Raw genomic sequence first — 18,584 nt, forward strand, 5'->3', positions numbered from 1 at the left:
AATAGTTCAGCTGCTAAATATGCTGCAAGCAGTAAAGCAGTGATTGGCAATTGTAAATTGCTACAGCTTACAAGATTGGCTATGAGCTGAAACTACAATGATGTGTAGCTTAATGTTGTGAGACTGAAGTCAGTATTAATAGCCTCTCATTACAGTGTAATGGTTCTGAGTAATCACAGTTTTACAAATTCCATGATTCTGTCTGCATCATGCTTGCCAGTCAGATGTGTCACACAGTTGGAGTGGCATATACTTCCCAGTCAGTTATGTGACAGTGCTGGAGGGGCACATGTTTACCAGTCAGTCATGTGACAGTGTTTGAGTGGCACATGCTTACCAGTCAGTCATGTGACAGTGCTGGAATGGCACATGCTTAGCAGTCAGTCATGTGACAGTGCTGGAGTGGCACATGCTTACCAGTCAGTCATGTGACAATGCTGGGGTGGCATATGCTTACCAGTCAGTCATGTGACAATGCTGGAGTACCACACTCTTAGCAGTCAGTCATGTTGCAGTGCAGCAGTGGCACATGCTTACCTGTCAGTAGTGTCACATTGTTGGAATGGCACATACTTAGCAGACAGTCATGTCACAGTGCTGGTGAGGCACATTCTTAGCTGCTGGTTAGTCATCTGACAATGCTGGAGTGGCACATGCTTACCAGTCAGTCATGTTGTAGTGCTGGAGTGGCACATGCTTTCACTGGTCAGAATTGGTTGTGCAATCTTTACATTTCTCTTCTAAGTATAATTAATTTGTTTCACAGTCAAAACTAGAAATGAGAGACATCTGCATTATGTCTTTCAGTGTTGAAGGAAACAGAGCATAGGAAAACAAATACTTCTGAGTAGGGTACACACCAGAATATGCAGAAACTAACCCTAACATTTTGCATGAAAGTATACACTTCTTTATCAAAAACTTACTGTAAATTAACCATATAAAATTCAGAAAACAATAACATAAAACGAGCATCACAAATACTTAAAAGCACAGCTGATCTTTCCTCCAAGGTGTAAGCACATGCCCTAGTCAAACAGCACAGTGCAGTCTGCAGTATTTGTTCAGATGAAGTTAACTGAGAAGAATTGCCTGTTCTGCTGTTGTAAACGGTTGATAAAAAGCAAAGCATGAGATATCATGTGAGCTCTAACTGTCAGAAATATTGTTGACATTTTCCTCGGCTATTCACTCTCTGTTATTTCAAGATTCACATGACTAGGTGTGCATTACCTGAAGCAAGAGTTGTAAGAGTGTATTCTATGATGCAAGACCATGGAACAGCATAACCGCATGAAACCTAACAATGCAAAGCATACTGGGAAGTACATGCAGATAAAATTATTCTTACTGGGATAAATTCTAATTCCTCAAAGGGTTCAACATTCTCCAGCAAATCTATTTGGTTCTAGAGAGAGAGAGATGAATCATTGGCAGGTTTCCTCGTTATAAGCCTAATATGTATCACCCTGCACTGGGGACCAGAGAGGTGGCACACAGCAGAGTTTATTAGGGCAATTATACAGCCGTTCCAGTGGAGTGAAAGTAGCTGTTCATGTGGGCATGTGTGACTGGGTTTTATTTAATCTGAATTGTGTGGCCAGCAGAACATTAAAGCTACAAGCAGCCAACAGGCTGGCTCATGTTTTCCAGAAGGGTGGGATCTTTGCCATCACAGCAGCTTTTGGCATGTACAACATGCTGTAATAATGTCCTGTAGTAAGGCGTGCATATAACACTTCTCATATTTCCACAATGACACAAACAACATATACCATGGTGTGATGGTCTCTGGGCAAGTCAAAGCCTTTTCCACTGGCTCTAACCTTGCCTGCACAGGAAATGAATAAGGCAGTAATGTGCAAATGGTCAGTTTCTAGGCATGAAATCTCGTTGTGTGTGTGTGTGTGTGTGTGTGTGTGTGTGTGTGTGTGTGTGTGTGTGTGTGTGCGTGTGTGCATGCATGTGTGTGTGCGTGTGTGGGTGTGTGTGTGTGTGTGTGTGTGTGTGTGTGTGTGTGTAGTTAGGATAATTTCAGAGTTTGTAGCACTGTAATGGAGGTATGCATTATGCTGTGAATCTTTAAACAGCTAGTGTAAAAGTGAAATGGCTATCTTGACTCAAGAAGATGTACTTTTCAGTGAAAATAGTAAAAAGAAAATTACACTGGGAGTGTACAAGTGGGTAAATATAATTCACATCTGGGGGAAGCTTGGCATACCTGTGAATTTATATCCATTTCCTTTGTTAGAGCATTTGTGCAAAACATTAAAAATCAATTTGTCTGGCAGTATAATGCAGACAATTAATATGGTGGGCTGCTAAGATTTTTGATCCTGTAATCCTGGACTCCTCATAGATTCTGCTTGCATGCTTTGTGACTCTGAGTAAGCCACTTAACCAGTCTTGTTCTCTTTGTGGAACACTGAAAAGAACAATGTCCTTCTCCAGTTAACAAATTAATAAAAATGACCTGCACATGTGTTATTAAGGGACCTCAATCAATGCCGGCGCATCATTGCAGCTTGCTAGTATGATTATTAATTAAGATATTATGCCATACCATGGTCACATGCCTGTTCAAATACACCTCGCTTATGCTGATTAAAGGTGTAAATAACAGGACAGTTTAAATCAGCCTATAACTGCACTTGGCCCAGTAGAACAGATACATGCCTTTAGAAAATTTGGTTTCAGTGACTGTTTTGCAGGGTACACCTTTTTAAGCAGCTAAAGATCTCCTGGAGGGGAAGACTATACAGGAGTACATGGATGATAAGAACTGACATTCATTTGTTACCTAACTGCAAGCGTGGCAAAGATGAATACTCAGCCAACTGCTTTTCACGATATTTGTTAATGGTCTTCTCATGTCTACATAGAGTAATAGGAGGACAGTGCATGCAGAGAGTTGCATTGTTCTGTGGTGGGATGCCTGTACTTGGCCCATACATATATGGTTTCCAAATCTGTTAAGGGAAAAAAGCATTAGTACTGGCAAAATGTGTGAATGGTCAGTACTGGCAAGACCAAACCCACATCTATGGATTTTAAACTGAAATTCTGGATGTTTCTTTCACAGAGAGAAGCACTAATAGCACAGTCATTCAGTTAGTTAACCCATTCTAACATCTGGAGACAAATCTGGACATCCCACATCACCTATTGCACTACACCAATAATCCAAAGGATAAATCGGGACAGAGTACCCTGTTTTTAGCTGACACATCTTTTGATTCAAATGTTCTCATAATACAAAGCTTTACCTCTGTGAGATCTGAAGGGTTTGCTACGACTGCACTGTGGAGAGTAACATGAGCCATCACATGACTTTGTACAGCCTTTTTTAATGTATTTGTTAACTGGGTAATAAACTAGTTCACTGCAGACCATTTTCAGCCACAACCTATGCTACATGAAAAAGGGTAAATGCACTATGTGGTGACTCTGTCAAAGTAACTATTCACTCAACACATTTTTTTCAAGGTGAAGGAAAATGAAACACTCTAAAACAAATCATATAGGCACAATCTGAGCATAGCAACTCTGCAGGGACAGTACTTGTAGATCCACACTGAACACCAGACTTTGAAGATGGGAAGTAGCAACCCTAACCATTAAACCACAATGCTGCTAATATAGCAAATCATACATGTAGATTTGCCCTCGGGCAGTTTTGTAACACACATCACTAGTAGTTTTACTATAATATGGAGTGGCTTCTTTTGTTGCAAGAATGAAGATAAGTGATTTGCAGTTTTGCTAGCAAGCTTTCTTTTACGTAACAGTTCTTGTCCGCTTCTGCTGGATTCCACGGTTAAACACCAATGATGTAAAAAACTCATGGTGTTGATGGAGTTGTAATAGGGCAAATCTTGACTCCATACTTAAGAAATACAGACTTCTGAGCAGTACAACACTGGCCTCAATTGTGATTTCAGGTATATCATGGTGATTAAGGGTAGATTTTTGTCTGGACTGGAAGCATATACTGTAAATAACATAAGGTAAAACTGAAAATGGGGAAAAATCGATGTTTAGAAAAATCACTAATCAGAACACTATGTTATTAGTATTTCAAGTTAGGAATATGTAATCTCATTTTACTGTAGGCATTTGCTTCCCAGTCTCTTCATGCTGGATTTTAGCCATTCATTCCTCTCTGGTTTTATATAAAAAACACCTCCAACATAGCCACAAAAGGTGCCACCCTGTGGTATCATACCACATTTTTCTAAGTCCTACTTCCTTGTCCTTTTCTAATTGAGAATCTGTCTAGTTAAAGAAACCTTTTATCGCATTTTTTAAGTAAATAGTAGCTGTGAACTGTATATTTTTCAGGATTGTTTGGGTAGTTTTACTATATGGATTCATGGTTTTGTGTTTTAAGTGGGGAGTGTTGTTTATTGAGTTTGGTTTATTATCTATTTGTTTTCCTGTTTCTGAGGTCACTTTAACCACAGAAGTGGGGAATCCAGCAGTTTTATCTTTTTCTGAGTGTTTCCACTTGATTTCATGTACTTGGAGTTTACCCCCACCCTCCGTAAAACCCCTGCATTACATTATCTTGTACTTTCATGTTATTAATTTGTTCACTTTGTGTGTTTGTAGATGTAAGTGGATTTTTATAGTTTGGAGTCACTATAAATGGGAGTTGATTAGTCTGAGTTCGTTAAGATGGGTGGATCCCTCCCCATTGTAAGTAAAATTTTATCCATTCAGTTTGCACAAGTTGCTGAAGTTTGTTTGTAGAAAACATTGGGCCAGATTCAGAAAGACGTTCTCAGTGCAGGTCTGCCTGATTCCATTAGACTTGTCAGTGTAAGTGACTTACTTCAGTATAAGGCCTATCTATAAACAGGCTTACACCAAGAGTCAGATTATAAAAGACCTGCTGTCAGTGCAAGCGGTCAATTAAACTGAGAGCAAGTCTTTTGGAATCAGGTCCATAGTTTGCCCCAATTCTTAAAACTTAAGAGATTGGTAGCTCTTACGTCTGAGTTGTAATTAGTTAGCAATAACAATGTTTAGTAAGGTGGTAACAAAGTTCAAAGACCTTGAATGGGAGCTGGGTTGTGTAATACCCCACTAAAAGAAGGCAAACATAGACTGTACTTTGAATGCCATCCATGGAACCACGTGTGAGCTTGTGAGATTTACACAGGTGAGATTATAAACTTGATACTATCCCTAGTAGTATTGTACAAAATGATTAGTACAGAAGTACCCATGAATGCTGGCTCTAGGAAACTGTCTAACCTATACATTACTTTTGTATTAATACATTACTTTTGTATTAATACACATGATGAAAAGTAATGCTGTTACTTAAAAACAATGCAGGTAAATGGTGTGGCTGCTACTCCTGTGTTAATCAGACTATGTTTTGATTGTTATGTTTGCATATTCTAATGTAAAACTTGATGATTTAGGGCTTTTAGGAATTGAAAACCTGTCCAGACCAGATTACGGAGATCCAGTTCAGCCTCAGCCAGGAGATGTTCCCGTGTTTTGGGCTTGTGGCGTAAGTGGAGTGGAAGCTGTCCGCAGTACTAAGAGTAAGTACTTGTAGCAAAGTATTAGAGCTTTATTTAAAAGTTGTAGTTCATTTTCCATTTAGATTATAGACAATCATAGGTTAGTACTAGGCTAATTGCCCTTGTGAGACATTTTAAGCCTAGACAATTACCCCATGTGAGAATCAAACCCTGCACCTTGTGTTTGTAAGGTAAATATTTTAACATGTATGTCAACCCCCCACTTGCTCATAAATAAAGATAATAAAAATAACTGGTGATAATATAGCTATGTTTTCATTACCCCATCTGCCAAAACTATAGAAGGGAATATGAACAAAATTTTGAGTAACCAACTTTCAAAGCACTAATAGAAAGTAAATGACCATATTCTGATTCTGTCGAAGCCTGCATTTGCCTGTTTTGTCAACCTGCATTTGCCTGTTTTTGTCAAAAGGAAATACTTTTTTTCCCAGTTTTTCCTGATCCTTAAGTGTGTGTGTGTGTGTGTGTGTGTGTGTGTGTGTGTGTGTGTGTGTGTGTGTGTGTGTGTGTGTGTGTGTGTGAGAGTGTATGTACTGAGAAAATGAATCTCTGTATAGTATGTGACTGAGATGTAGTGAGTTAGCGCATGAAGGTACATGCAGACCCCCTGCAAAAAGACACAAATAGAAAGACAAAGCATTTTCATGACTTTACTTATTTCTGCATTGTATTTTCCAAAGTTGTAACTTCCATTTCAGAAGACTTACCAGATAACAACAGGTTCCATGTTTCCTTAATTCCCTTGAAGCTACAGGATAGAGGAAGCTCTATGGTGTCAACATGAATACAAGACTCTCAGTGGTACAACAGGTAGCATACTTGTCTTTGGTGCTCTATTCCCCACCAGACAGATGGATTGTTAACACTACAGTGCAGTATAAGGGGTTTCCCCCTCTTGAGTGTGCTGCTGTTTGAATGATATGTAAGTTAAGGCCCCATCTGCTTGAGTTGGTGGTAGTTCAGGTGGATATAAAAGATCCCATGGTACCTACTGAAAGGAGTAGGGGAAGTTTCCTGGTTGAATTTCCCCTAGCAGTATAAATGCCACCTTAGGTCTCCCCTGAAAAGTGGCTACTAACTTTGTCAACAAAGGAAATAAAAATTACATTTTCTGGGTATCACTTGTGCTGATTATGTAACTCTTGTTGCCATCAGACGACATTAGCTAACGGATTTAAATGGTGCCTTTGAGATTATACTATTCAAGTTTATAATTTAATTTATACTGAGGAACATAATCCCTAAAACACACACACACACACACACACACACACACACACACACACACACACACACACACACACACACACACACACACTAAACTGTCTTACCCTCTCCTCCTACCAACTCAAATTCCATATTAATATGTCTTTGAAGTTGTGAGGACATGACCCCTGCATAGCTATGAGAAGCCACATGCCTTGATTGAAAATCTATTATTCAAGCAAATCTATAAACTTGTAAGAGCAATATTTAAAATCTGTCCCTCATTCTGGGCCTTTCTCTCCCATTACGTTTGGCTTTGTCCAGATTTCTTTTGTTAAGAGGCTGAGAGGTATAGGTGTTGGACAGCATTTTAAAGAGCTAATTATGTGAAGCATTTTTGTGGCACATGGCCATACCTTTCAGTAGTAGGGATCTGCACAGGGTGAATCAGAGAGAAATGAGGATGCGTGTGTGTGTGTGTGTGTGTGTGTGTGTGTGTGTGTGTGTGTGTGTGTGTGTGTGTGTGTGTGTACATGTATCGTTATGTCACTGTGTGGGTAAGTGTGCACTGTTACTGTGTATAAGTGGGCCTCTGTGTGACTGAGTATGCATGGTGAATGGATATTTTCAGTACTGGTGTGTGTGTGTGTGTGTGTGTGTGTGTGTGTGTGTGTGTGTGTGTGTGTGTGTGTGTGTGTGGGTATGTCACTGTGTGGGTAAGTGCGCACTGTTACAGTGTATGAGTGGGCCTCTGTGTGACTGTGTATGCATGGTGAATGGATATTGCGAGTACTGGTGTGTGTGTGTGTGTGTGTGTGTGTGTGTGTGTGTGTGTGTGTGTGTGTGTGTGTGTGTGTGTGTGTGTGTGTGTGTGTGTGTGTGTGTGTGAGAGTGTATGTACTGAGAAACTGAATCTCTGTATAGTATGTGACTGAGATGTAGTGAGTTAGCACATGAAGGTACATGCAGACCCCCTGCAAAAAGACATACAAATAGAAAGACAAAGCATGTTTCATTTATATCACTGGCAATATACATCAGATGTTCAGTAAACTGTCTGATACTGCCTTACAAACAATGGGTTTTAGATGTGTCACATGTAATTATTTTAAAACTACTAGTCTAATTTCCTTTTTACTTTCTGAAACAATCTCATTGACTGTCAATTTCATGACTTTACTTATTTCTGCATTGTATTTTTCAAAGTTGTAACTTCCTTTTCAGAAGACTTACCAGATAACAACAGGTTCCATGTTTCCTTAATTCCCTTGAAGCTACAGGATAGAGGAAGCTCTATGGTGTCAACATGAATACAAGACTCTCAGTGGTACAACAGGTAGCATACTTGTCTTTGGTGCTCTATTCCCCACCAGACAGATGGATTGTTAACACTACAGTGCAGTATAAGGGGTTTCCCCCTCTTGAGTGTGCTGCTGTTTGAATGATATGTAAGTTAAGGCCCCATCTGCTTGAGTTGGTGGTAGTTCAGGTGGATATAAAAGATCCGATGGTACCTACTGAAAGGAGTAGGGGAAGTTTCCTGGTTGAATTTCCCCTAACAGTATAAATGCCACCTTAGGTCTCCCCTGAAAAGTGGCGACTAACTTTGTCAACAAAGGAAATAAAAATTACATTTTTTGGGTATCACTTGTGCTGATTATGTAACTCTTGTTGCCCTCAGCCATCAAACAACATTAGCTAACGGATTTAAATGGTGCCTTTGAGATTATACTATTCAAGTTTATAATTTAATGCATACTGAGGAACATAATCTCTAACGCACACACACACACACACACACACACACACACACACACACACACACACACACACACACACACACACACACACACACACACTAAACTGTCTTACCCTCTCCTCCTACCAACTCAAATTCCATATTAATATGTCTTTGAAGTTGTGAGGACATGACCCCTGCATAGCTTTGAGAAGCCACATGCCTTGATTGAAAATCTATTATTCAAGCAAATCTATAAACTTGTAAGAGCAATACTTAAAATCTGTACCTCATTCTGGACCTTTCTCTCCCATTATGTTACAGGTAAACACTTACTATCCTGTAACCTTTCCCGTCTTTGGAACTCACTCCCACCATCCATTCGTACCACCTCTAACCAATACATGTTCAAAAAACAGCTCCACTCACATCTAACTTCCCAATGGGATTGCTCTTGCTCCCACCCCTCATAAACACATCACATCATTCACCAATATGCTTACAGGACCAGACTTCTATCTATCAAAGATTGTGTTCCCTCTGTTACTACCCTTTAAGGTACTTTTATGTTCCTTCTGCAAAACTCCTTGCTATGTATCTCACATTATTTCCAAGCTCATCTACTTCACCTTAATCCTCTTTGTTTTGTATTGTTCAGAATGTTTATGAATTGTGAATTGAAATGTTTTTTTCGACCACTTCTCTATAAATATTAGCAATCCTGTCTGAACCTAATTCTGTTTGTGCTGGATCTTTTCTCCCTATGACTATTATCTACCATTTTGTATAATTATTTAGCAATCCTTGTATGTACCCAATTATCTGTACTGGAGCTTTTCTCCCCAGGACTCCATTGAAAACGGGTTCTTTTTGGCCCAATGGACTATCCTGGTAAATCAACTGCAAATAAATAAATAAAAATAAAAAAAATAAATAAATTATGTTTGGCTTTGTCCAGATTTCTTTTGTTAAGAGGCTGAGAGGTATAGGTGTAGGGCAGCATTTTAAAGAGCTAATTATGTGAAGCATTTTTGTGGCACATGGTCATACCTTTCAGTAGTAGGGATCTGCACAGGGTGAATCAGAGAGAAATGAGGATGTGTGTGTGTGTGTGTGTGTGTGTGTGTGTGTGTGTGTGTGTGTGTGTGTGTGTGTTTGTGTACATGTGTCGGTAAGTCACTGTGTGGGTAAGTGCGCACTGTTACAGTGTATGAGTGGGCCTCTGTGTGACTGTTTATGCATGGTGAATGGATATTGTAAGTACTGGTGTGTGTGTATGTGTGTGTGTGTGTGGGGGGGGGGGGGTATGTCACTGTGTGGGTAAGTGTGCACTGTTACAGTGTGTAAGTGGGACTTTGTGTATGCATGGTGAATAGTTATTGTGAGTACTAGTGTGTCTGTGTGAGTGTATATATGTTTGCAGGGGCTGTGCTCTGCTACATTGTGTAAGTAGGACTGTGAGTGTAGATACATGGTGAATCATTATGGTTTGTGTGCGCCCACATGCACACAAGCGCACATGTGTGTGTGTGTGTGTGTGTGTGTGTGTAAAAGTGTGTGTGTGTGTGTGTGTGTGTGTGTGTGTGTGTGTGTGTGTGTGTGCGTGTGCATGTCTGATTATGTGTCTGATTGTGAGTGTATCAGTGTGTCGGTATGCACTGTTACAGTGTGTGAGTGATACTGTGATTGTGCAAGCATAGTGAAAAAACATTGCGAGTGCTGGTGTGTATGGGTATGTGTGTAACCTGGAATGTGGCATTCAGTACCTATTTGTGTTCCACATAGTACTTGCATTACAGCACTGGTGGTAAATGCCCTGCATTGTCATTTTTCTCATCTGCACAGTGGAGCAATTCAGAGCCATGTAAATTCATGGGTAATGAGATGTTGCTCTTTAGGAATTTGAATGACTATAAATTGGTACTTAGTCATGAAGTGTAAATCAGGTCATTGGTGTAGGGCCATTTGCACTTCAGTCTGGAATTAACTGATATCTACAAGAAGATCTAGTCGATAAATCCATTTCACTAACTTGCACTTACTTTAAGCGGTGTGTGATAAGTAGTTGATGATCTATAATGAAAAGGGTGTGGTGGACAGATAAGATTTTTTATACTGTTTAGCAATTCTTTGCAATTCATCTGACATTTTACTTTCTTCTTGAAATGTGGTTCATCTTCAAGTTTAATCTAGCTGCGTCCAGATTTCTTACACTAAGAGACTAAGAGGCATAGGGGTAGGGTAGGGCACTATGTTAAGGTATTACTTATGTACAGCATTTTTGAGGTACACAAATTATTTACTAATACAGTTAATAGATTTGTTCTATTTTATCATTTCCTTATTTTCAAAATATTTTGAGTTTAGGATATCATTTATGAATGCCTCATGGCGGATCTAGTGTATAGCACCTCTGCGTATAATATGTTTTGTTTTATTTTTAATTAATTTATTCTTCTGAGCATTTAATCATTTTGAAGTCATTACAGTTACAAACAGTACAGAATATGTTTATTTATTTTTATTTTTATTTATCTACTCTTTACTGACCAGGTCAGCACCACTAGGCTAGTGTCCTCTTTTTCAGGTGAAGCCTGATGTGGTATTCATAGCGACGGGAGGAAATTTGACCAGGGCAGTGGGGAACTTGCTGTACTCTTTTTTCGATAAACATTGTGAGATCTTTTATATCCATTCGAGCTGTCACCAGCCTAGGCAGATGGATCTTTGGGTTAACATCTCATCCAAAGAAACATATATTTATGTTTATATTAAACAGACAGAAAGATGTAGCTTACCCAAAGGTGAATGGGACACAGGTAAAAATGTCTATGTATCCTACATTCCACACATACACAACAGACAACCAGAAAAACAGAATTTCCTTTACCATTTTAGTTAACCTTCTAACACCCACTTCAGTTTCTATTCAGTAATGTGTGTAATTTATTGGTGCAAACCTTCAAAGGCAGCAGTAACTCAGCTGTGGAGTGTTCAACCAATGGTGACCTGCAGGAAGTCAGTCTGTGATTGGTTCAATGTCATGCTATGGCTGAACCAATCAGAGTAGAAAATGGGACCATTTCACTTGAAGCAATGCAGAGGAATAGTTTCTGTTACAGACTTAAAAATCAGAGTAGTTTATGTGTTTGTGTGTGTGTGTGTGTGTGTGTGTGTGTGTGTGTGTGTGTGTGTGTGTGTGTGTGTGTGTGTGTGTGTATGCATCTGTTGCTCTGAAGATCCCTCTTATCCATAGCATTCACTATTAAATCCTTACACTTCTTTATCTCAGCAGTTCAGCTGGGAAGCAGCTATATCAGTAAAACAACTTGCTGTTTGATAGAAACCACACCAGCTGAGTACGGACTACACTATCTAATGGTGCAACCATTTTGTTGTAGGTGTCCCTTTAGACATTGCAAATCTTAAGACCCTTTCTTTATCTAGAAAAGAAAGCATATAATCATGTCTGTTGGAGGAGCCTTGTCATTAGGTGGGGGCCTCAATGATTGATGCATTCTTTCAAAGTTAAGGCAGGGTAATCACCTGCTAGATTTTATAGCTCACAATCGCTTCACAATATTTCTTGCATTGGTCCCTCCTTTTTAATTCCTTCTCTTACTGGTTAGCTTAGTCTTTTGATTTCATAAAAAATCCAGCCCAGTAAATCAATTGATCATCTTCTATAAAATATCCTTCTATATCTTAAATACTCTTTTCCAAGGGCAGCATGTGGTTCACAGAGTCAGAAAGGATAGAATTCTGCTAAGAATACTATTCTTGAAACTTTTGCTGTATTGTGAGATTTGTTTTCATTTCTAAAACAGTTTCAGTCAGTGCACTCACATCTGTAACAAGAGAGGTGCAGATATTCACCAATATCTCCTTGGTAAACGTGGGCTACTCAGCCACAAATTGTTTCATCCACAAGGTAAAGGCACTCTAAGATTAAGCATTTATAGAAGAGGTAATTGTGCTTTTTGCATATCTTATAATGGCTGCATGCAAGGTTGTGCATCTCCCAAAGAGTGCTGTCAAGTAAGATAAAAGTCACTTCTGTTAAGATGATTTTCTCTATTAATTTACAGTTTTTTAAGCTATAAAGAGAATAAAAATATACTTTGACATGACTACAAGTCAGTGCATACCCAGAAGTCCAGGTAATAATTTTGACTTTCCAGTGGTATGTATGCGTGACTGGGATTGTTAACATCTACATGGAAAAGGCACCTTCAGGAGTACCTTTAAATTGGCACTGATCTGATATTTGCATTGATATCCATACCTCATTTAGAGGTAGTACTGATGCAGTTTTCTATTTATCTTTCTGTTTATTGAATAGCCATTCCTTCACTTTAACCCCCTTTTGCAAAGCCTAGTCCAGTAGTATAAAGACCCAGTAGTTGTGGACATACCACTAATGTGGATTCAATAATGGTTTGGAGTTCTTGTTGCATAGGCCAGGGAAGTATGGGGGAGGAGGTGTGGGTGGCAGAATTTAATTATTTACTTAATTGCATTTGTTGACCAGGATAATCTGACCTTTGAGCTTATGCTTCTTATATATAGAAACAACGTAAATATTTAAACATTTCATATTCAGAAATATGTAGAAAAGTTGAACAAAGTAAATTATACAGTATATATTTCTGACATACATACATAATACAAGGTATTAAACATTTCACCGAAGATCACTAATAAGGCAGGACAGAGTACAATGAGAAATAAAGCCCATTTGTTAACGAGGCATCCCCACTGAGCAAACAGTCCCTTTTCAGGTGTGACCCAGATACAACATCTGGTTAAGTAACTTACTCAAGGGTCACACGCTATGGGAATCAAACACTGTACCACAGGAGCTGAAGCTCACAGCCTTAACCTTCTACACCAACTGTCAGACAAGGATGGAAGGTAATTAGTTAGTAATGGTAGAAAAACGCCTAATTTGAAATGCAAAAGAAACTAAATCTAAACTAAGAAGTTGCTTATACTGCTTACATATTAGTACAATAAGCAAGAAGTTTATTACAGTGACTAAAATGTGCAATAAATTTATTTACAGAATATGCAAGATTTACAGATGTTACTAAGTTGAGCTGCTACAATGTGAGTTAAATGAGAAAAGGAGGAAGTTAAGGTGGCATAAGAACTTTCCTTCACTGACAGCATCAACAAAAAACAGAATTATAGCATCCTTACCTCTGCTCTCTTTATTGATCTATCCAAAGCCTTCGATATGGTCAATCACGAGATACTAATAAACTTACTTAAATCTTTCGTGCTAGACACAAGTGCTATAAAGTGGTTCCACTCCTATCTTCATAACAGACAGCAGGCAGTTCTTTGGCACAATAACTTATCCAACCACCTACCCATTTCCCTTGGAGTCTCCCAAGGCTCAATTCGTGGCCCTCTTCTGTTTTCAATTTTCATTAATGATCTTCATACTACTATTCCTCTTGCAACCTGTATACAATATGCAGATGATTCTACTCTGATTTCTTCTGCCTCATCCCCTCCGAACTTCACTCTGTCACTCAACAGACATTCCAAACTGTAGAAATGTGGTTCCTAAAATGATGCTTAATCTTAAACCCCAAGAAAACCAAATTATTACTTTTCTCCCCCACCCGAAAATCCTTTCCACTCAACTTCTCTGTCTTGTCAAGTAGTGGCACCTATATTTCCCCCAACCCAACTACCAGGCACCTAGGAGTGGAGATTGACAACAATCTAAGCTTTGACACTCACCTTAACAACACTATAAAATGAGTTAACAGAAAACTAGGCTCATTGCACAGAATTAAACCATTCCTTACTCCACTTGCCAGAACATCTATCGCCCACTCACACCTACTTTCCATCCTCCTTTATACCTCGTCTATCTACACTAATCTGTCCAAAGCTAACTTCAGCAAAATGGTTGTTGCCTACAACAGTATTGCTAGATTTGCCTCTGGCTCTACTTTTAGAACTCACCACTGCATAAACTTAATCCAATTAGGATGGCTTGAACTACGAAACCTGATTTTATTTCACCAACTCTCTATAGCCCATAAAATCCTGTACAAACCCTTTAATACTCCCATACTCACAACACTTATTACTCCTTACTGCAATCTTAAAGGCCTACGTTCTTCTAATAAACTTCTTATTTCTACTTGTAAATCCTATAACATGGCCGGAAACTCCTTGTTCTCAAACACAGTAGGAAAAATCTGGAACTCCCTTCCTGACAACCTCACTGAACTCTCTTCTCCTCCCTGCTTTAAATCCCAACTAAAATATCACCTCAAAACCCACTGGCTCTGCCCATGTACTAACCCTGACTAGCTTTCTATATCCTCCCAAGTACTTCCTATTTTTTCTGATTACAGAACTTCAACTAACACTTCACTGTTTAGTCTTCCATGCTCAATTTGTACACCTTTAATTTGCATTTTTTTTGTAGTTAATTTCTAATATTTCTTCTGCAAATATATGCTAATGAGTATTCTCATAGCTAATTGTTTTTTCTCTGTTATTAATGTATGCTTTTGGAGCTTTTCTCCTCGGGCCTCTGCTGAAAATGGACATATCTCCAGTTGGACCAGCCCGGTCAACAAATGTAAAATAAACAAAAATAAAATAAATAACTTGGGGAAGAATTACAATAAAGAAAGGAAGGCCAGAAGATTTGGACAAGAGAGGAGCGAAAAGAAATAAAATGTGAACCTTTTCTGCCCCTTTAAAAAGCCAGACGTTTGACATTGATGTGGCTATATAAATAGTAGGTCATGTGATGGTGATTGCCATGTAACTGTATTCATTATCATTCCACTTAGGTGTAACGGAAATCTGCCCTGTTCATGCCTGAGCTCAGCCTTGACTCAATTCATAGATGCCATTTGTACTCCATGCATGTTAGCCTCTAATAAACTTATGTAGATAAAGGAACAATGAGATTAAAACGAGACTTTGTTATGGTAACATCCCCCTTTTTGCATCTATTTGTGATTCATAGTCATTTTTAATGCTTTTTCTGCATCATGTGCAGAGGCATTCTTCTTCTTCTTCTTTCAGCTTTCCCCGGTTAGGGGTCGCCACAGCGGATCATTTGTCTGCTTATGATTGGCAGTGGAGTTTTATGGTGTCGAGTTGCCCAACCTTCCACAGAAGGCACACACACGTGCACACTCACACCTATGGCCAATTTAGAGTGTCCAATCCACATACTGCATGTCTTTGGGATGTGGGATGAAACCGGAGCACATGATGGAAACCCACGCAACCACAGGGAGGACATGCAGACTCTGCACAGAAGGCACCCCAGCTGAGAATCAAACCGGAGAACCTCTTGCTGTGAGGCGGCAATGCTAACCGTGCACCACAGTGGCCGCCCCTAAAAAGGCAAAATTGTGCGTTTTATATCTACTTTGCAACTGATGAAGGTGCCTGCTGTTGCTGTCAGCCAAGCTATTTCTCAGTGTGATATGCTCTTCTTGCCTGGACAAAAACTATTTGTACCTAGAGGAGTTTGCTAGGCCAAGAAGGCAAAAATACAGACAAAGAATTTCCCATTATAACTTAGGTATTTAATAACTTATTGATGGTCTTAGAGTGGACAGGGACATTTTAATGGCTTTATTGAATATGTATGGCCTACAGATGGGAAACAGGGGGATGTGTAGCCTTTCTATACCTGTAGATGCCAAGGTACATATATCCCTGACAATCCTTGCCACGGGGATCTTCCAGAGACAGATTGGGAACACGTTGGGTATTTCTCAGGCTTTTGCCTCAAAGATACTCAAACAGTTTCTAAATATGCTCTTAACACACATAGACCAGTACATCTATTTCCCAGTGTCAACCTCAGGGCTGTGCCCAAACCATGCATGCCTTTAATGTGACTGCACATTTCCCTAAGGTGCTTGGTGCCCCAAACCATGCATGCCTTTAATGTGATGGCACATTTCCCTAAGGTGCTTGGTGCATTGGATTGCATCCATGTTGCCATTAGTGCACCACCAGGTTCATGGGGATAGCAGAACCAAACATAAGAAGGTCAGCTGTCAGGTAATGTGTGATACATGGGTGTACTTCACAAATGTGTTGGCCCAGCATCCTGGCAGTGCTCATGTTTCCATATCCGGCACAGAAGTTTACGCTACCACCTCTCCCTGCATGGTAGGATACTCCATGGTCACCTTGTTGGTAAGTGATATTTTTAATTTTAATTATCTAATTGTTTTTTCTTTGGAGACTGTATTGCTTATTACTAAATCATCCTTCCATTGGTGTCCCCTGTTTTTTGTTTTGTTTTGTTTCTTGTGGTTTCAAGGTAATGCAAGAAATCCACTTGAGCCATGTTTCATGTGCCCTGTTAGGAACCATATGAGAGCTGACAAACAAAGGTATAACAGTGTCCTGTCCCAGACACATATTGTCATTGAGACACTATTTGACCTGCTGAAAGCCTGTTCTCTTGCCTGGAAGAGTCTGGGAGTACCTTTCAAGTATGACCTTGTTACTACATGCAGGATGTTTACCACATGTTGCATTCTGTACAATATGATCATGTGCTTTTCTGGTGGTGAACTGTCCTATGATGTCACTGCAGGTCCCAGTATAGGTCCTTCCATAACTGATGATAATACTGGCAGTTTTAAGGTACCCCACACTGCAGGCGTATGCATGGCATAGGGAGGCATAGATAAAAGGGGCATTTAGTCCACAACTATTGACCACGGCATTCAAGTTAGGTTTTCCTTCATTATAAAAAACAGACGGAGAGTATAGTTTATGCCTCCAGTGCTATTTATGGGCTTATGTGTTGTGCATGGCCTACTGTCTCTGTTTGTCAGGCAGTCCCTCTTATTTTTAAATATTTTTTTTCTACAGAGCTGTTGCTTGTATAATTTATATATTTACTGTTTATAAGTCTTATGCTTGACTGTGAATAGAGGTGGCATCACATAAGGAATATGTATATTTTGCACTGTATTGCTGCATGAGTTTTGTTTAGAGGCCGATCTACTACTTCTGCTGAAATGTTCATTAACTGAAAGTTATTGCACTACTTTACTTAAGTGATGGAAGAAATTACTCTGTAGTTGAAAAAATACTGGTGCTCTATTCCAAGTTACATTTTATGAGGTGTTACCTTGCCCAAGAAAGGAAAATTTTTATCACATGTGTTTATTTGTGTATGCTGTGATGTTTCTGCAGTTTTATTTCTGAGAAATAAGAAATAATGCTAAGGTACTGCCTACTGGAATATCTGATTCTATTAGAGACAACAAACCTTGTGTCATCAGAAGTAATATCAGCCATCATGCATGCCGTCCTGAGGCCGAATGGCAGCAGTGCGAGTGTTGATAGCAGCGATTACTGTTAAGTCATGTAATTATTTTTTTCCAGTGTGTGTTAGGCTCTTAATTCTGTACCGTATTTCACTGTGCTTCTCCCACACCCCACCCCATTGTTATAATTTTTTAATTAACTCTTGTGTAACTGTCATGAATACCATAACACATCTGAAACTCATATTACTGAATAGGCCCGTAATAGTTTTATTATTTATTTTGCAAAATAGTTTTGCACATTGCAGTCAGCATCTCACCCCTCTGCCATTTTTGTTTCACATTTTTTTTCTATTATTGCAAACATTAGGATTACTAAACTGAAATACATGCTGATGAAAAGCCTCAACACTAATTTGTGTTGCATTCTGAAGTCCTTCCCTGCCCCCATTCCACGTGTGTGTGTGTGTGTGTGTGTGTGTGTGTGTGTGTGTGTGTGTGTGTGTGTGTGTGTGTGTGTTATATGTTTACACACACATATATATTTTTAAACATTTTCTTTGACTTTAATCAAAACATTATTTAACTGAAATGCATGCTGGGTAATTGACATATCATATTTTCATGAAAAGAAGATGTTGACCCTTCACCAGAGTCATGGAGGTAATGGGGAAGGGAGTAACCGGACCCCAGAAACACAAAAGGTCAGTAAATGTGTTCCACAATTTACAGAGGGGGTTAATTTTGATAGTTTCATTCATATTTTTGAGAGGGTATGTAAACAGTATAATG

The 18,584-nt window shown here is 39.2% G+C and overlaps 1 protein-coding gene across 1 annotated transcript in view; it reads left to right on the top strand.

Annotated features, from left to right (window-relative positions):
• LOC122803946 (D-glutamate cyclase, mitochondrial-like) overlaps positions 1 to 18,584 on the top strand; it is a 316,311-nt gene that overhangs the window by 227,458 nt on the left and 70,269 nt on the right. Inside the window, exon 6 of the mRNA XM_044073624.1 lies at positions 5,433 to 5,558. Within this exon, the coding sequence (XP_043929559.1) occupies positions 5,433 to 5,558 (126 nt within the window). The remainder of the gene's footprint in view (positions 1 to 5,432; positions 5,559 to 18,584) is intronic.

Source organism: Protopterus annectens, chromosome 6.part0 (assembly GCF_019279795.1).
Source record: "Protopterus annectens isolate FY-2018-M chromosome 6.part0, PAN1.0, whole genome shotgun sequence".
Taxonomy (NCBI): domain Eukaryota; kingdom Metazoa; phylum Chordata; order Ceratodontiformes; family Protopteridae; genus Protopterus; species Protopterus annectens.